The sequence below is a fragment of the Terrapene carolina genome, unplaced genomic scaffold (genome assembly GCF_002925995.2).
Source record: "Terrapene carolina triunguis isolate 2854851 unplaced genomic scaffold, T_m_triunguis-2.0 Scaffold84, whole genome shotgun sequence".
Taxonomy (NCBI): Eukaryota; Metazoa; Chordata; order Testudines; family Emydidae; genus Terrapene; species Terrapene triunguis.
In genome coordinates, this window is record NW_020664435.1 from 24,364,823 (window position 1) to 24,385,310 (window position 20,488).

The 20,488-nt window shown below is 41.1% G+C and overlaps 1 protein-coding gene across 1 annotated transcript in view; it reads left to right on the forward strand.

Moving 5' to 3' along the window:
- VWDE (von Willebrand factor D and EGF domains) overlaps nt 1-20,488 on the forward strand; it is a 69,709-nt gene that overhangs the window by 45,290 nt on the left and 3,931 nt on the right. Inside the window, exons 14-27 of the mRNA XM_024206098.2 lie at nt 2,985-3,140; nt 3,297-3,401; nt 4,747-4,861; nt 7,416-7,666; nt 7,784-8,003; nt 9,314-9,451; nt 10,092-10,268; nt 14,494-15,165; nt 15,527-15,622; nt 15,707-15,802; nt 17,056-17,151; nt 18,505-18,600; nt 18,977-19,072; nt 20,311-20,406. Coding sequence (XP_024061866.2) covers nt 2,985-3,140; nt 3,297-3,401; nt 4,747-4,861; nt 7,416-7,666; nt 7,784-8,003; nt 9,314-9,451; nt 10,092-10,268; nt 14,494-15,165; nt 15,527-15,622; nt 15,707-15,802; nt 17,056-17,151; nt 18,505-18,600; nt 18,977-19,072; nt 20,311-20,406 — 2,410 coding nt within the window. The remainder of the gene's footprint in view (nt 1-2,984; nt 3,141-3,296; nt 3,402-4,746; nt 4,862-7,415; nt 7,667-7,783; nt 8,004-9,313; nt 9,452-10,091; nt 10,269-14,493; nt 15,166-15,526; nt 15,623-15,706; nt 15,803-17,055; nt 17,152-18,504; nt 18,601-18,976; nt 19,073-20,310; nt 20,407-20,488) is intronic.

Here is a 20,488-nt window from a genome sequence, read left to right on the forward strand (position 1 = left end):
GATTTGCATGAAATTGTACATGCACGTAGATCTGGGAACATACTTTGTCTCAATACCCCTGACATCTGGCTTTGTAATTCAAAAAAAAATTAATATGTTTCTGTAGCAAATTCATACCTCAGAATTCCCAAGATTGGTAACAAAAAGACTACTGTGGAAAATATCTGCTTCACATTTCAAAGGTTATGAGGGTAAATGCCGTCAAAATTGCACTTTTATTAATAGTTCTATTAGCTTTTATTCCTTCAATGTAATTATAGATTATCATTCTTGCCACATTCCTTTTAAAAAAGGAAGACAAGAAAGAAAGACAGAATATCTTTAAATCAAAACCAAAATAGTTCACATATGGGAAAAAAAAACAATTAGCAAAATAACTGTCCAATTATATTGGAAAAAGGTTAGCTGTTTAAATAGTCAAGTTAAATTTGACCCATGATGAAATTTCCATCTTTACAGCAAAAGAGATTTTGTGTGAGGTTATTTTTGTGTGTGTCAGACCTACAAATATTTAATATTTTTGTAAAAACTAATTAATTCGGATATACTGTGAACCATCTCTTTCGGTGTGTCTAACTATTTTTTATTAAACTACACCTATACCCCGATATAATGCAGTCCTCGGGAGCCAAAAAATCTTACCGCCTTATAGGTGAGTCCGCATTATATCGGGTTCGGTCCAGTACAGCGTACTTGCAAGAGCCGGTATGCCATGCCGGACTGGACCGGCTTCCCCGGCAGTGATTTAAAGGGCCCGGTGCTCCAGCCACTGTCGGGAGCCCCAGGCTCTTTAAATCACCGCCGGAGCTCCGGCAGTGAGGCTCGGGCGGGGATTTAAAGGGCCCGGGGCTCCCCACAGTGGCCGGAGCCTCTGGCCCTTTAAATCACCGCCCGAGCCCGGCTGCCGGAGCCCCAGGGCAGCCGGGCTCAGGCGGTGATTTAAAGGTCCCAGGGCTCCACACGAATTCGGATATAACGTGGTAAAGCAGCGGGGCTCGGGTGGTGCTTTAAAGGGCCCGGGGCTCCCCGCTGCTTTACCGCGTTATATCCGAATTCGTGTTATATTGGGTCGCGTTCTATCGGGGTAGAGGTGTATGTGATAGGTGCATCTGGTCATACAACTAATGCATCTAGGTATTGTCAAGCTGTCCTATAGTGACTCAAGAGTATGAGTACCAATCTCAGGGCAGACGATTAGGAAGCCTGGCACAAACCCCACATTTGTTGAGCTGTACACTTAGATTTCACCAAAAAATTATCAAGTGCAAACTCCTCAGGTACTATAACAGCCTTAACATGAAGTCACAGACAGTCCCCTCGGGTAATCCTCTATCTTGCCACCTCGGTAAGCTTAACTTTGTGACAGATGGTCTCTTATACCAAGGATCACAGCAATATTCAGGTTACTCCCAGTCCCAAAGGACCAATCATTTACCCTAGGGAAAACAATGCTTGTAGCCAGTCCTGTAATAAACTATCTAAAGATTTATTATATAGGAAAAGGAACTATGAGAGTTATTTTCAAGTTTAAAGTAGGTAAACATACATACACAAAAGAGTTACAATCTTAAGTTTCCAAAGTAATAGTAGCTTCTAGATAAGCAAGCTCTATATGTACTTTAGGGCAAACCCAGGCTAAGCACTGGGGATCTTTTGCATATGCCTAGTAATCCTTGCCCCCCAGAGTCCAAGCAACATAAAGATACAGTTCCTCTTTGTTAGGGGTTTTTATTCCCTTCCTCCTACTGCTTTGAGTGGCAAACTCAGCTGATGGAAGGAATTCACCTGCAAGCCTCACATTTATGGAGGTGGAGAGAGTAAACAATAAAGTCTTTTTTCCTCTTTAATGTTACATTTTTCTAGTCCATCAGATGTTGATGGGCCTTCCTTGTCAGCCAGAACGTAAACACCTTCTGTTGGAAATCAGCACTTCACACCAGTTAATGTCTCGCTCTCCTGTCTGGTGATTTACACAATTACAGAGTCTTACAATGCAAATGCTCAAATAATATCTTATAATATGGGATACAGATATTATAAGTGAAATTATAAGCATTCCATAAAGTCTAAATCTTCTTATAATTCTAATACCTCTTTTAGCAATACCAATACACAGGTGAGCCAGACTGGTTCAAGCTATGTATTTGTCATGCAGTGGAAACACGGGGACCTTGGCGTGAGCTGGCACATGATCTGCCAGCATCACAGTTATGAGTACAATTCTGTATTACTCTCTCACAAAACTCTCCCACTGATATCAAGAACAGTTTTGTCTGACTAAGGACTTCAAGACTAGGCCCCATAGCATTATCATCTCTGTTCCATTATATTGGACTCTAAGGCCAGATCCCTGACTACGGCCAAGGAGCATACACTGTTACTCAGCATAGGGATATACAAAGGTGGCTTTAAACAGCATTTGTGGCTCCTCGAGCCTAGGCCAACTATACAGTGGGTTGGCTCCGTGGTGCAGGTTAGAAGATCTTAATGGCTGACAGCCAATAACCCAGAGGGGTTGATATGATAACTAGGACTCAGGAAAGATCCATTCCCATTCCCTTCACCCCAGCCTTGCCCACATACTGGAAACTGGGAGGAGGGGAGGTTTAGGCATTGCTATCCCACCTCTACACTACTAAAGAATCTCCCCCGCACAGTGAATGATCCTCTCCTGGCCAGCTGCCCCAGCTTTAGATCCATTATCTTCTGGACATGTGGCACCAAATGGCCTCACTGCAGGGATGAATCTGGGCCTTCAGTTCCAAACTAGCATTTCTAATTAGACACAGAAGACCTAAGCTGAAATGTGTTCATCAATAAATAATAATACTTAGCACTTCCATAGCACTTCACCTTTCCAAAAGTGTGACTAGCCATAGAAAAGACACATGTATTTTAATAGTGTTCAGTACATGTTCTCTGTTATAAACATGTTTTCAGAATGCAGTGATATGAAAAAACAGGCGTTCTGTCCTTTAATTTAGTACAGCGACAGTAAATGGATCCTGGGAGAACCTGTGTTTACGCCGTCTGCCTTCCAAAACACCAGAACTGTTGATTGCCAACTGCCGACTGATGGTCAGCAATCTGATGTCATGGATCAGGTTGACGACAAACCTATTGCGAGGTGGCAAATCAAGGTACCCACAGTCATTTCAAATAGTAATTTTGAGATACAATTATTATTATTAAAATGCAAATTGGTATTTATATGTTGTCATTTGTGAAATAGTACTAGAACCTTTTGCTGGATATCTTGGTATAATTCATTGCATTATTATTGTAACATCTTACAGATTTCTAATGATGGATTCATTTATAGCAACCCTAAAACAATGACATTATTTGATGGAGCTTGTCAAACATGTGAACCACAGGCAAATGGGTTATGTACATTAAAGGTATGTGCTTCATTATTATTTATGCTTATTTTGAATATTTGCATCTTAGTTTGAGCTAGGAAACAAATATAAAGGCCAACTGAGTCCTTGGAAGATGTCTAATACATGTGTTCACATAATAGACTATTATTTGTTAAATACTGCTTGCCTTACTCAGGCAGGGTCAGATTCAGATACCCTTATTCACGGTGAATAATGAATTGTATTTTATTCCACAAATAGTTAATTCAACTATTTGTGAAGCAAGGGACCACATACTATGAATAAAAACGGGCATCAGAATCTGTCCTACAAAAGCACCATTGAAGTTAGTAAGTCTGTTCTTGTGAGCAAATTGGCCCTAAAATAGCTTAATCCATCGTGTCCCTGCAGGAACTACACATGAAACCAACTAGATACATAAACTGCTGTAGACCCATGCATGGAGCTCCCACTGATGCCTCCACAAGGGTGGAGGAAGTGAGGCCATGCACCTCCCTCACTCCAGACCAGCAGCCAGCAGAGAAGTCTTGCAATGTGGGGAGCAAACTGAGCAATCCTGCTTTGCACCAAACCACTGAGGACTACTGTCCACCTGTGCCCCTGAGTTTGCTCTGAGAGGATGTCGCTATGCACCACCAGGCCCTTCTAAGACAAGTAGATAAATACCATATTCTAGCTCTAAAGGTGTACCTGGCATTCATGGCCAACTGCAAAGCAAGGATGAAATTGAATGAAGCACAGGTTTATCTGCTCCAAGCCTCCACCATCCAAGCTATGAGGGCTGGGAGGGGACATTCAGATAATCAATACAATGAATTTATTAAAATTCATTTTTTCCTTCTGTGACATCACTTTAGTATTTCCCACTTCAGCAAAATAATACATTACCTTGTGACATCACAAAGACCAGGGACCAAATTTATCCCTGGTGCAATTGTTCATTTCACTGACATTACACCAGGGATAAATTTGGTCCTAGAAGTCTTAAGGCTGTGCATGCAATGCACGATGTCAGTGTTGTCATAGAATGATGCATTTTGGGATATCTTCAAAGAATCAGGACGTTATCAGGGGAAAGTGCAAGAAGTGTCAACAGTATTATAAATCAGATGTCCAAGTTGTAACAATAGGGATTTTTCATGCACAAAATTTACAAGAACAGATTTAGAGATTGGGATGAGGCAGCTTTGAAAATGTTGCCCTCAAATTCATTCCCAAACAAAAATGAATACTTTATTCAATTAAATTGTTAAGTTAGAGTAGATTGTCTTTCTCTGACATTTTAAAGTACATAAAGATTTATTGTTTGAGAAACAAGAGAAAATCATAAACATTAATCAATTACATTGACATTTCTGTTAAGGAGAAAACATGCAACATAGATGGCCTCTGTTATGGGGAAGGAGATACAAATCCTACCAGCCCATGCTTACTCTGCAGACCTGACATCTCAAAGTTAACTTGGTCAGTTACTGAAAGTAAGTTCAAATTTGTTCTGGAGCCTCTCACAGGAATTAGGCTAAAACCTAATAAAGTGGTGGTGTTTCAAAATTGTTTTGATGCAAGCAAAATATTGATTATGACTTCTGTTAAACTGTGCATGTGAAATGGACGCTATGACCCTGATTCAAAGCCCATTGAAGTCAGGGGAAAGACTCTATTGACTTCAGTGGGCTTTGGATCAGGCTCTTAGTGCACAAACTTGGACATGTGAGCACATGACCAGATTGGTACATGTGCACAGCTCTGGTGACCTGGTAAATTTGCAGTAAGTGGAGGCGAGTGCCTATTTTCACACACACAACTTAATGAAAATCAGCCAATTATTTAATAATGTATTCTCACCATTCTCTGTGCATTTTGTTCTGCCTGGTATGATCTTGGGGACAGCAACCTGTTAAATGTTTGACACACTTCACCTATTGTACCATGTACACTGACAACAATATAGAAATCGATTTAATGATTACATGTTAAAAGAATAGTCATTGGTTGTGTTCAGATACAATTAAAAGAAAAAATAATTAGGGGAAAACTAAATTCATAGTGACTTAATATACATTTATACAAACTGAGTCCCACACTGCTGCTGAAGAGGGCTGGGAGCTCATGAAGCCTCGGTGCCCTTATCCAATCAATGGACTGCTGTAGAACCTATCTCCTTTCTCTCTCTCTCTCTCTCTCCCCCTTTCTCCCACCCCACCATGTGCATGGAGCATGAAGGCTACTGCAGCCCTGGTCCAGGGCCCCTGGAGCTTTAGTAATCCCCCTAGAGCTGCTTGTGGGGGAGGGGGCAGAGAAGAGGAACCAGATTAAATGAGGAGCCCACTGACAGTATACCAGAAATTAGCTGGTGAATAGGTGAGGAGTTAGAGCTAAGCCTTCTCTATCTTCTGACAGTCTCAGTGAGGAATTCTTTGTTACCAACAGACCCATTCCTGACAACTGGTGTCTCTGTTTATGTGCAGTGATCTAGTTCAGACCCCTCACTTTAACTGACTCGCTCGCTGCCACTTAGCCATTGAGAACCTGCCTCTCCCACTGGAAAGTCAAGGTTGGCACTAGATTCCTGATGTCACTCTCCCATGCCCCCCACTTCTTAGCATATGTGCAACATGCCTCAGCTGGCACATGACCAGAATTCATCACCGAATTTGGTCCGCTAGTTGGCTCATTAGCTTCCCCGGCCCAGGCCGGGTACTGACGGGGAGTGCGACGTGAACACTGATCCATGCCTTCCTACCCCCCACTGCAATAGATGAGTAGGAGGTAGAGTCAGTGACTCATGGGATGGGATTTGGTGGTAGCAGGGCAGCTCTACAGCTGCTGCTATGGATGGCCTTGCCCCATGGGATTCACTTAGTTCTTTATGTGCTGAGGGCCCAGCTAGGCTATGGATCTCAGTCAAGACTGCATACCTGCTAGACTTACTATATACTCTAATTTTGCATCTTGCATTCTGACAATAGAACATTCTGTTTTGAGATCTACTAAAGAACAGCACTATATAAGAACTGGGTATTAATATTGTTTTGCAGAAATTTCAAATTAACAAAATAACTATTCTGAGCAGTTCTGTGTAATTTATCTAATGTGATTGTGGAAAGAATAATTTAGATAAGGCCCCGGTTTTCTGCTGGGCCTCAAATAGTCAAATATTGCTGTGCCTTAGTAGATTTTATGGATACAGTTGTGTCCACAGACATTTGTACCTTCAACTTTGTAAGCATAAATGATAGTAAATGAAATTCTAACTACCTGATATATGTCTTCAGACAGGTTGTTGGATGGATAACTATCTTTTACATGCAGGGTCCCATCACTATGGTATTTGATCACCGACTATTTTCACATGAAATTCACTGTGGACATGAAATCCATTTTTGTGCCCATTCACACAGCTATCTGCAGGCTCAAAATTGCAATCACATAAACAGAGTTCACTTCTGAAAATGTAGTTCTAAATGTGTATGTTTTTAAACAGAATCTCATAGTTAAAGAGCATCATCTTCAAGTTAAGCCATATTCAGCAAGCAGTCTGCATGCAGAACTCCCACTGATGTTAGTGGATCTGGATCTTAGTGGCAGAGTTTTTCATTCAAATTGCTCAAGAGGTGACATTGCTCTTGTCCTATAAGAGCTTCCTCAAGGAAAATGTAAACCATTTCTGGGCTTTATGGGGTCTGATACTTTCATTTACAAAATGTAATTCAAGTGCAGATTTATGCTCATATTTATAGAGAATCAAAGTTATGTCCAGATGGTTGAAGAGGTTTGGGGCTCTTTGTACATACAGATAAAATAAGCTTTCTGCAATATTTTTCTATATAATAAATAATTTGTTTATAAGCTTTGTTAACGTTATGATAACAGGGCCTTTTTTCTGTGCCATTTAAGTACCATTAAAGTTAAGAAGAATGAATTGCATTCATCAAAGTCAGAATAGACTCTTTAGAAGAAAATGATCCCTTTTCATATTTATAAATATGTTTTAACTGTTGTTTAAAAGAGAAAATGTCTACTTTGTTGCAGACAATGAGCCTCCTGTGCTTCAAACTTTGCAAGGCACACTACAGACATTTTATGGGGAAAAATTTGTGTACCAGTTTATGGCATCAGATCCAGAAGGCTCTGCCATCCTTTTTATGTTGGACTCTGGTCCTGAAGGTGCCAGCCTTTCCCCTTCTGGACTCCTTATATGGAAAGCTGTGGCAAAGAGTTCACAGAAATTGACATTTTCTTTGACAGATGATTGCAATGCTGAGACTAAAGTAATAATAGAGGTAATGAATATTACAATCAAACAACCCACACTAATTCCTAACCTATTAGATACCTAATGACAAAACTAATTGCTAGTTCATAAGCAGTAATCTGTTTTTATTGGGCTTGTCTTGTAGGTCAATGTGAAATCGTGTGATTGTTTAAATGGTGGGTCATGTGTGACAAATATACATTTCCCATCTGGAAGTGGAAAATACCTGTGTGTCTGTCTGCCTGGTTTTGAAGGTGACCTCTGTCAAGTGAATTTTGATTATTGTAAATCTAATCCCTGTGGTATTGGCGGATGTGTTGATGGGATAAACAGCTACTACTGTGAATGCACACCTGGGCTGCAGGGTAAATGATTATTTTTCTTTTTTTAGTAGATAAATTACATTTTCTAATTGTTTTTTACTTGTTTTTAGTTTACTTGTATAGATTGAAATTAATTTGTTGTGATAATATGAAGAAGTATTATACTCTTGTGATATAATACCACTTACTATATTATATTCAGCGACTTTAATATTTTTCTTGCATCTGTGTGCATAATCTTGGCCATATGACACTATTCTATCAGAAAAACTATTAAGCTGTGAGTCTCGCCCCAGCTGACTCAATCTGTAAACCCAAATCATAATGCTTCTGACTGAAATAACTTGTTCACTGGCCACTCCAGACTGAAGAGGCTGACCTAATAAAGCTGATATATATTGGGTTTAAATTTTCTTCTGTGAATCAGTTGCTGTGATATTTGAAAGAAACAAAAGCATTCTGCCAAATTCTTCTCTCATTTACACCTGCACCAGTCCACTGAAGTCAGTGGAACAGCATGTGTATAACTGAGGGCACAATTTGACCCCAAACAAATACAGTTACTTGCTGAGCGTAAGTAGGTATAGGAAATCAAAGGATTTAGGGGAAGATCTTGCAACCTAACTAGAAGTCCCGGAGTCAGTGGAACAACTGCATTTCCACTGTGCAAAGGAGCAGGATGCAGGGATTCCATGCAGGAGGTCTGTATACTCTGCAGCTTGTGGGGCACAGCGCGGGCATCCCTGTGCTTCAGCATGGAGGAATGGTTTATAAGTTTGGCAGTGGATCCCCCAAGTCAGACCTGTGGATCCATCCAGAAATCACCATCCAGTTCTATCTCCCTTTAAAAAAGATGTGCAGAACATGCCGGAACATGTACTTGTTTATCTGTGCTCATATTTTTTATTTATTTCAAACACAACACAGGTAATCCTTTTTATGTTTTTAATGATAAGTATGATGAGTCACTCTGACTATATTATAACAAGTGATTTATATTGTGGCTGATAATGTCTACTAAGAGCAAATGATCTCATACTTTCTTCCCCAATTCAGCATTGCTGTTAAGCACATAAATAGTGGGTTTGACTTCATTGGGACCATAGACACGCTTAAAGTTATTCTTAAGTGCTTTGCTGAATTGTAGTCCACAAAACCCTCCCTCTATGCATATTCTACAATAAGGAAAATATTCACTATTTAATGGAAATATGGTTTAACGGCAGACCTGCAGAATTCGTGCAGTTTGCACTTATATATGTGGAACTTGTTTTCTATTTCACTGCCCACGTAAATTCCACTTTATTTAAGTTAAGTAAAGTGATACTCTAAATGTCTGTATTTCAATTTAGGTAGAGATTGCCAAGAAGATATTGATGAATGTGCATCCAAGCCTTGCTTCCCTGGAGTATTTTGCTTCAATACTTTTGGCTCCTATTATTGTGGTCCATGCCCAAAAGGTCTACATGGAGATGGGAAGATATGCCATGGTAAAATAACCTTTCCCTGTAATACTGTAATCACCTTACATTAGGAGTCTTTGGTCTGTTGCATATTTCAAACAATAACATATTAGAGAGCTGACAGATATCTTGTATACTTTTCATCAAAATGTATCTTTGCTAAGTCAGATATTAGGTTTATAATTCCCCTACTGTTATGTGACAGTAGATAGTGAGACCAGATACACAGCTGGTGAAAATCGAAGTAGCTCTGTTTAATTCATTGGAATGACACCAGTTTTCATCAGCCCATTTATCTAGGAAATGCTTCTTCAGATGTTTAGAAATAGGAATTGTAAATATTTTGCAGATATTTAATATTATAGAACTAGGATACTTCCCATTAACATGCAGTGTTTGATTACCATGTACATTTATTGACCAAATATCCTAATTATTTTTTAAGAAATCTAATTACATTTATTCAAATCAAACAAATGACTTCCCAAGGTGCCTGCAAGATTATGTAATATTGCAACTACTGAATAATTCAGGTTTTGGTATGGTTATGTACTTTTTCAAAAACTATGGAGAACCCTTTTCCCCCCACCCCGTTCATCTGACCTTTCAGAATCTTGAGGTATTTTATTTTACTAGCATTTTAACTCTGCTATCGTTTTATATGCAGTTGAAACAAAATTGACAAGTGATGTTCCCTCACATCTTTTGGCTCCGGAAAGCTTTGAAGATGTTTATGATGAAAGAGACGATGACACTGAAGAAATGGGAAGGAATGAGGGTGAAGATTACATTTTTCATGAAGAAAATGGAATTGCTGATGCACATACTGATGAGAATGTATCTGGCAAGTAAAGCTACCAGTCAATTTTATGTTATTCACATGAATTTTTAAGATTAAAAGGAAACAGAATATATGCATTACTTGGGCTGCATTCTTATTCCTGATCTAAAATGTCAATATCAAAACATCACTTAAGATAGCAAAATCACCTGATTGGTACTGTAATGAGGGATAGTGTACATGTTGTATTTTGTCTGTGTGCCTGCCTAGTGCTATAAAATAGATAAAATGCGAATAGGGAGGGGACATCTGTTGTGTGAAAAAGACAGTGGTTTATGGCATTATACTGAGTGCCATTTTAATTCTTAAACTAAATACATGGGTGAGGAGTATTGCAAATGAACTCTAAATTCTAACCTCCAGAACTCCTTTAACTTTTATACCTGGCATTTCAACTCTGTGCCTTGTCAAGCTACATTCTCAGGAAATTTCCTTTCCACATCTTTTCCCATTAATCTTCTAAAATGTTAGTGGGGGAAGAGATATGCTCCCTTACTGGTGTAACCAAAACCAGATTATTCTTCCTCAACTGCAAATAGTTTGTTTTTCAGCCACAGGAGATATAATAATTACTTTAGCATGCTATTGCTGGAAAATTTCCCCTTGCAAAAGGCCATCTAATAGTATTCTAGAAGAATTAGGGCCAGATCCTTAGGTCTGGCTGAGTGTTACTTCCCTGCTCCTGGAGAGTACCTGGGGCCAGTTCAGCCACCAGTGTAAGGTAGAGCTGCTGCAGTAGGACTGCTGTGGCATCTGCAAAGGCCCCATACAAGCCATTTTGCCAGCTCAGTTTGGTGCTCTGGCTGTACTCACTTCCACCCCTTTTATGCCATCTCTGACCCTTGAAGGACAAGAGGGACTAACAGAAGGTGGCCAGGGGACTAGGAGAAGCTCAGAGAGACTCAGGATCTGGCCCTTTAACTCCATTTGTATTATGAAAAATTCAAACATTCAATTACTGGAAATTGTGTTCAGGAACTCTGTGACTATACATTTTACACACGTACACACACTGCATCCCAGGCTATATTATTTAAATCCATGAACAAATCCTTCAGCTTGTAATACCTTAAAATGATTTTCTTACTCTACTTAATGTTTAATCAAGACAATTTTAACTAACTGAAATCTCAGTTAATTGAAAGGCTTTGAGAGTTCACAGCCAGCAGATGATACTCTGCTGAAACCCTTGGGGTATATCTGCATTGCAATAAAACACCAGCGGCTAGCCCACATAAGCTGACTCAGGCTTGCAGGGCTCTGGCAGCAGGGCTATGAAATTGCAGTGTAGACATTTGGGCTCAGGCTGGAGCCTCTGCTTTGGGACCCTCCCGCCCAAGCCCGAATGTCTACACTGAAATTTTATAACCACACAGCCTGAACCCCATGAGCCTCAGTCAGCTGACACGGGCCATCCCTGGATGTTTTATTGCAGTGTAGACATACCCTGAGTGAGCCTAGCTAGGAACCTATATAACGCCCATTTGGACCTAATAAACATTTACCACTGTACAGAAAAACAAGGAAAAGAGAAAAATTGGAATATGCAAAAAATTTAAATCAGATGGAATTATCTAGTACAGTGGTCTATTATAAAACACCAATGTACAGTATGCTTGCCAATAATCAGTCTTGGTGCAGAGAATCAGTAATGAATATTATATCAAGACATGCAAGCTAAAGATATGGTGGCAACTCTACTTCCCAGATATAAACCTTGTTGATAAACATAGAATCATAGAATATTATGGTTGGAAGAGACCTCAGGAGGTCATCTAGTCCGATCCCCTGCTCAAAGCAGGACCAACACCAACTAAATTAAGCCAGGCCTTAAAAACCTCTAAGGACGGAGATTCCACCACCTCCCTAGGTAACCCATTCCAGTGCTTCACCACCCTCCTAGTGAAATAGTGTTTCCTAATATCCAACCTAGACCTCCCCCACTGCAACTTGAGACCATTGCTTCTTGTTCTGTCATCTTCCACCATTGAGAACAGCCTAGCTCCATCCTCTTTGGAACCCCCCTTCAGGTAATTGAAGGCTACTATCAAATCCCCCTCACTCTTCTCTTCTGCAGACTAAATAACCCAATTCCCTCAGCCTCTCCTTGTAAGTCATATGCCCCAACCCCTTAATCATTTTCATTGTCCTCTGCTGGACTCTCTCCAATATGTCCACATCCCTTCTGTAGTGGGGGGACCAAAACTGGACACAATACTCCAGGTGTGGCCTCACCAGTGCCGAATAGAGGGGAATAATCACTTCCCTTGATCTGCTGGCAATGCTCCTACTAATACAGCCCACTATGCCATTGGCCTTCTTGGCAACAAGGTCACACTGCTAACTCATATCCAGCTTCTCGTCCACTGTAATCCCCAAGTCCTTTTCTGCAGAACTTCTGCTTAGCCAGTTGGCCCCCAGCCTATAGCAGTGCATGGAATTCTTCCTTCCTAAGTGAAGAACTCTGCACTTGTCCTTGTTGAACCTCATCAGATTTCTTTTGGCCCAATCCTCCAATTTGTCTAGGTCACTCTGGACCCTATCCCTACCCTCCATCATATCTACCTTCCCCCGCTCCAGCTTAGTGTCATCTGTGAACTTGGTGAGGGTACAATTAATCCCATCATCCAGATCATTAATAAAGATGTTGAACAAAACCAGCCCCAGGACCGACCCCTGGGGCACTCCGGTTGATACCGGCTGCCAACTAGACATCGAGCCGTTGATCACTACCCATTGGGCCCAACAATCTAGCCAGCTTTCTATCCACCTTATAGTCCATTCATCCAGCCCATACGTCTTTAACTTGCTGGCAAGAATCCTGTGGGAGACCGTATCAAAAGCTTTGCTAAAGTCAAGATATATCACATCCACCGCTTTCCCCATATTCACAGAGCCAGTTATCTCATCATAGAAGGCAATCAGGTTGGTCAGTCATGACTTGCCCTTGGTGAATCCATGTTAACTGTTCCTGATCACCTTCCTCTCCTCCAAGTGCTTCAAAATAGATTCCTTGAAGACCTGCTCCATGATTTTTCCGGGACTGAAGTGAGACTGACTGGTCTGTAGTTCCCCGGGTTCTCTTTCTTCCCTTTTTAAAATATGGGCACTATATTTGCCTTTTTCCAATCGCCTGGGACCTCCCCCGATTGCCACGAATTTTCAAAGATAATAGCCAATGCCTCTGCAATCACATCAGCCAACTCCCTCAGCACCCTTGGATGCATTAGATCTGGACCCATGGACTTGTGCATGTCCAGCTTTTCTAAATAGTCCTTAACCTGTTCTTTCACCACTGAGAGCTGCTGACCTACTCCCCAGGCTGTGTTGCCCAGTGCAGCAGTCTTACACAGGACTTTGCCTCACTGAAGTTGATATTCATATTCAGCTTGGTAGCTTTGTCATAGGACTTGCTGAAATATTTGTTTTTGTTTTTGTGTGTTAAAGTTTCTGATGGATTAAAAGCTTAAACTGGTGTGCGGAGGTAGCGTTTTATATTGCAAACATATCAAATAACTTGGAACAATAACAACAAAATCTTTGTGGTGCAGACCAGTTGGAATAATGTAATAGCATAGTTGAATAACAAGCAAAAATATAGACATCATTAATCTTTGGATTTTAATAATGTGAAACAACTCTTATTTCATAGCACTTTTTTCATTAAACTGTATGATGGCTTTTAAATTATATGGGCATTTTTATGAGTATTACAGGCAACTATTTCCTACGGCTTATGCTATTTCAAAGTAATAACTGTATGTGGCTTTTTAAACTCTGGACTTGGGTTGGCTTGACATATATGTGCAGTGTTATTATAGCAAGCAATCACTTTATCTTAAACTAAACTCTCTGGTCCAGACACTCAGTCCCCAGCAATACAAAGAGGTTGGTAATCCGTCCTAACAGAACAGCTGCTCATTGCCCTGGTGTGTTTGTGTTTGTGTGGGGGGAATCCCTGGTTGTATGCCAGAGCTGGGCTGTTCTATTCTACCCATCCCAGCAGAGAGGCCATGTCGGGGAGGGCGAGGACATTGTGCTTTGTTGATCCTGGCTGCTTAGGGGCCATTCTTAGGGCTTAAATCCTATTGAGTGTATTTATTCTGGCCTAGCAAGTGTGGATGAAGGGTTCATGAGGCACAGGATATATTTTATCAGATCTGAATATCCCCATACAAAAATGTCTTGTAATATTTCTGTACTTTTTTTCTTCTGTGATGTTTTGTAGGTTATCAACAGTCCATTGAGAGAGTTCCTAATGCCACAAGCTTTACTCCGAGTCCTACAGATGTTGTCGAAAGTTTTATTTCTGTGCAAAGAGCCAGCAGCACCCCCTCAACCTCCACAGTGAAAACAAACACACCGTGGAAGCGAATTAATTCTCAAATAACCACTTTTAACCAGTCTGCAAGTACCAGATACATTGGCCATACCTTCACTGCCATCAGTAACCAGCTAGATAACACAGGAGAAAGCTCTGCTGTAAACACTATGACAATGCCATCTTTTAGGAACAGTCCAGTATTACACGATAAGACAACAATGACACAATCTGAGGCCTACAATCCTTTAGAGACTAGCAAGGACACATTGCTTAGCAGCAAAATGAACATACCCTCCATAATGAGCAGAGTATTAAAAGGAGGAAATAGTCACAAAGTTCAACACCCATCGGTCAAGCATAAGGATAGTCTTTTACGGTCTGGTTTTGTTGGAATCACTGACCCACCAAAAGTGCCTGGCACAGATCAGGAATCAGATGCAACAGCAGTGCCTAAGGCATTAACTTGTGCTGATTTACCTTGTTTTCCTGGAGTTCTCTGTGAACCAAGCCATGATGGAATTTTCAAATGCAGTCGTTGTCCTTGTGGTTATTATGGAGATGGTGTCACTTGCAGAGGTATTGATGATAATTATACTAAATGTTTTACAATGAAGAATCTGTGACATTTTTATAATTTAAAAAAAAGATATTGTTACTGTATAATGGCTGGAAAGAAAATAGCTTTAAATTGTCCATTATTTCACTATTAAAAATGATACAGCTTGAATTTCACACCAAGACGTTCAGTTGTATGAATGCATTTTTTAAAAAAAATGTTTGTTCAGTGTCCATTAGCTTCCATGCTTAATGTCAAGGGTCTTAGCTGATTCAATGCGACGTGTTTATAAATAATCATGTTAGGCAAGACTTCATTATGCTAAAGTGCTGCTGTCATTTTCCTTATTCCTCTGCTCTTATTTCTCTTATTGCCTTGCAGCAATATGTAGGCATGCATGTGGTAAAAACATGGAGTGCGTGGCACCCAATATTTGCAAATGCAAACGTGGCTACTCTGGTTATAACTGTCAGAGTGGTGAGTATGGTACATTGAATTTACCCCATCTAACTAGTATGTGCTAATGAAAGTATCTAAAAATCATGTGTTGATTTTGCACAGCTGTATGTCAACCTGACTGTAAAAACCATGGCAAATGCACGAAGCCCAATGTCTGTGAATGTCCCCCAGGATACAGTGGATCAACCTGTGAGGAAGGTAATTGGGCTGTCTCCTTAAAATTAGAATCATAGAGTCCAAAAAAGTTGTGCCCTGATTGACTGTCACTACTGTGAGTATTCATCCTGACAGGGGGAGGGATGTCTGTTGGTTTACACAATTCCTAGAACTATCATAGAAATGAAATCATAGAAACGTAGGACTGGAATGGACCTTGATAGGTAATCTAGTTCAGTCCCCTGTACTGAGGCAGGATTAAGTATTATCCCCTACAGGTGTTTGTCTAACCTGTTCTGAAAAACCTGAGGGAGATTCCAGTCTCCCTAGGTAATTTGTTTGAGTGTTGCACTACCCTGACAGTTAGGAAATTTTTCCTAATGTGTAACCTAAATCTCCAGCTGCAGTCTAAGCCCATTACTTCTTGTCCTGTCCTCAGTGGTTAAGGAGAACAATTGATCACCCTCCTCTTTTTAACAACCTTTTACATATTTGAAGACTTTTATCATGTCATAATAAAATGTATGTATAAACTGTATCATTAAAGTATCTTTCATAATATTGAAATCTCCATGAAGATTGTATGTGGTGAGATGTTCCTAAATTTAGTGAGCTGTAAAGGCCAAAAGAATTTTGGTTTTCATTTTTATTTATGACATTATCAGTACATTTGGATGCTATATTACATCTACACATACATATATACACACATGCATAAAGATTAAACCCCATTCTCCCGTGTCCTTAAAATATACGAATTAGCAAGCTAAAAATTGATGGTGGGCGTTTGTACACCCATCTGTGTACAGAGTGCCAAGTGCAGAAACCAGGCTTAATATTTTCATTTGAAATTGGACATGGTTCTCAGGCCTGTCACTCTCCCCACTATGCACATTTAGTAATTTTTGATAAAATGACGACCAGTCCCTTTGAGCCAAACTGTGCCCTCAGTCGCACAGATGGCTCCCATTGAAGACAGTGGGCCAAGTTAATTGCTGACATGCACAGGTGAACCTCTGTTGATTTCAGTGGAGCTATGCCCACGCATACTTGTGGCAAATTTGGCCCATAACAACCTGCATGTGCTCATCAGGCAGAATTTGGCCCTTTCTGCACTTCATCACTGTGGAAAGAAGGAGGTGCTCCATTGTCATTATTTCATCAACGGGTCTTCAGTTTATTTCCAGTTCTTTTTGCTGATACAAATGTTACCTTTAGTTATCACTAAAAGATAACCAATTTTAATAGATATTTTTAGAGCTGACTTCTTGAACAACATAATTCTTTATCTGCAGTACATTGTAACCCACTGTGTCAACATGGAGGCACATGCTTGGCCAGAAATCTCTGCACCTGCCCTTATGGTTTTGTGGGACCCAGGTGTGAAACAAGTAAGCAAACGAAAATGTAGAAATCAAGAATACAGTAACTTTTATTCCCCTGCACTGGGATTTATTAAAACGAACAATGCTTTACATTTCTGATGCACTGTTAGCAAATAGTAAAATCCAAGATGACTGTTTGAAGGCTACTAGAACTGGGGCTTACTAGCATCAATTAAATAATGTTTGTTCAGCACTTTGAAGATGTGAAACGTTATGTATGTGCTAAATAATGTATTATTATTACGATTAGTTGCTCAGGGAGATGGATTTAGAGTTGAGGTTAGGACATTATCCAGAACGAGTGTAATTTTTGGCATCTTACTGTTTCTGGATTCCTAACATGGCCCTTCCTTAAGCTGTTGGGATGGTCCTCATTCTGAGGTTGATAGTAGTAAATGCTAGGTCAGTGGTGTGTAAGATCACTGAGCATAACAGCATATTAATGGACTCATCCTCTGACCTGAAATGCAAAATGGAGACCTTTGTTGGGTATTACAGCTGGCCAGTTTGAACAGTTTAGTCCCAAGTGAGATACTGTGTTTCACATTAGTTATATCTGGCCTTAGATGCTCCAAGTGTTCGAACCAGAATTTTGGTTAATTTGCACACAAGTCGTTACTCACTGAAAGGTCCATGCTTAGAAATCAGAAATTCTACTGGGCTACCGCCCACCTCAACACGCCAACGAATTTGCCTGTGGACTAGGTAAATTCCTCTCTTTGTTGCTCTTGGAATCCTCAGGTCTGTTGATCTTTTTGGTTTTCAATTGCCATGTCCATAATTACTGCTTTGGGGGGATTATAAGATCCCGGAAGAAGGAACTGTGTCTTGAAGAGCTGACTTGTGTGCTCAGCAGCCATGACTACTCCTAAAAGGCTCCTCCTTACCAGAAGTATCAGGTCTCTACAGGGTTTAAGCCTGAACTCTGAGAAATGAAAAGGAAGGAAAGAGACTGTAGTGAAGTATCTTAAAGTTAGCATTTATTCAGGAAACCATCACTTGATGTTGTTGTACCATTTGTTGCTCAGTCTTCAACCTTCCCTTTTCTAAGCATGTACTTAGAAAGGTGATTATTAGACAAATCCAGGCCAGGAGCATCTGTTCAGAGTGGGACTTTTTTGACATCTTCCAATCTGGTGTCAAGCTCCTATATAGCATTGAGACAGGATTCATCTTAAATGAAGCCTCAAGTGATGGATTGGTGTGTAACTCCCATTAGTATCAATACAATATACATGCTCATATCTGGGGAAGAACTGAGAAATCAATGAGGTTTCTCACAGACATAAAATTGTAACAAGCTCTTTTGTACTGTTTTCTCAGCTTATGGGTTTTTTTTTCTGATTTTCTGGATTATAGTGGTTTGCAACAGACACTGTGAAAATGGTGGTGAATGTCTCACTCCAGATGTCTGCCAGTGTAAAGCTGGCTGGCATGGACCTACATGCAATACAGGTAAAATTGGATATTCTCCAAAGGGAACTGCTTTGCAAAAGTTCCACACTCGGGGGCCTACCAGAAGCAGAAGGGATTCCCATTGCTCAACCTTCTGAACCATTTGGCTCAAGCAGGAGGCAGGAGCTGCTGCTACTGCTGTGGAATCCTAGCGACCCCATGTGCCTCCATTAGTTCATTTCTTAGCACAGCCTGCGGAACTTTGCAGGGAATGGCATTTCAGTTCTTTCACCTGCTGTCTTTTAGATTCATTGTAATCACATTAATCATTAACACCCTATACTTGCAGTAAAAGCAAGCTATTTCATCACCCATATGTGGCGATGCAGTTCTGTGTGGCTTTCATTGCTTTGTTTTTCCTTCTGCTGTTCTGCAGTGGTGTGTGACCCCGTATGCCTCAATGGTGGCTCCTGTACTAAGCCAAATGTTTGCCTCTGTCCAAATGGATTCTTTGGTGCCCAGTGTCAGAATGGTAATACTTTTTCTCTTACTTTTCTTTTTTGGGAAGACACTGAGGAAAATGCCTCCCTCTAAAAGGACACTCTCAGGATTTTAAAAACTCTCAGTAAAGTAACATAGGGGAAAGACAGAGATTTCCTTAAGATTTCATTGTTTATACTGGCCAGATTGTGGCTGGCCCCTTGTGTGAATGTCCAAGGACTGCGCCTTTGCATCCATACAAAAGCCAGTCACAATTGTACAAAGGACTGTTGGCTGTGGGGTATGACTGGGCCCTTAGCTAGCCAGCCTGCACACTGCTATCAGTAAGGCTAAGATTTTGTCATGGATATTTTTAGTAGAAGTCCGGACAGGTCATGGGCAATAAAGAAAAATTCACAGAAGCCTGTGACTTGTCCCTGACTTTTACTAAAAATATCAGTGACAAAATGGGGAGCTCTGGGCAGCTGTGGGGGCCGGCTGGGAGCTCCGGGGGGCCCCACCACCTGTTGGGACTCAGAAGTCCAGGGTCCCCCTCCACCCGCGTCACAGAGCTGCAGGGTCCTTGCTGCCCAAGGCGGCTGGGAGCTGCGGGGAGGGTGAAGGTGGGGGCCAGCCAGGAGCTGCGAGTTCACCCCCCCCATGGTGGCTTGAGCCTCCTGCTGCCTGCGGTGGCCTGGAGCTCTGGGGTCACCCTGCTGCCCACAGGAGCCGGGAGCTGTGGGGTCTCCCTGGCCCGCGGCAGCCAGGAGCTGCGGGGTCCTCCGTCACACAAGTTGGCTCAGACCTCGGGGGGCCCCCACCACCGTGGGCAGTGGGTACCCTGCAGCTCCCAGCCACGGTGGACAGCAGCAGGACCCTGCAGCTCCCTGCCGCTGCGGGCTGAAGTCATGGACATCTTTGGAAGTCACAGATTCCGTGACTTCCACGACCTCCATGACAAAATCGTAGCCTTGGTTATCAGGGATACTAGCGTGCATAGCATCCTGCAGTGCAGCTGCGAGCCCTGAGCCATTCTACCCTGTGCTTGTAGAATGGGTCCTGTATCTGCTACAGAATAGGCACTGCTCCATGTCAATATGGCTCCTGCCAGACAGGCAGGATTTTGCTAAATATAAATATCCTAGAAAGATTCCTAATAGATGTGCATCTTAATAGTGGTTACAATCTATTTTATTAGGATAGTATGCAATATAAGAAGGAGAAAACTATTCCTTCGTATAGTATACAATGCTTGAAGTTATGCCTTATTCCCACATTTGTATCTTTTAGCTGTTTGCTACCCTCCCTGTAAGAATGGTGGCCACTGCATGAGAAATAATGTGTGCACCTGTCCTGATGGGTACACTGGCAGAAGATGTGAAAAAAGTAAGACAACATCAAAATGCTTCCAGGATTCAGAAGCAATTGGTGAAATGCTCTCGGGTTCATTATTTGTACTAATCAGTAA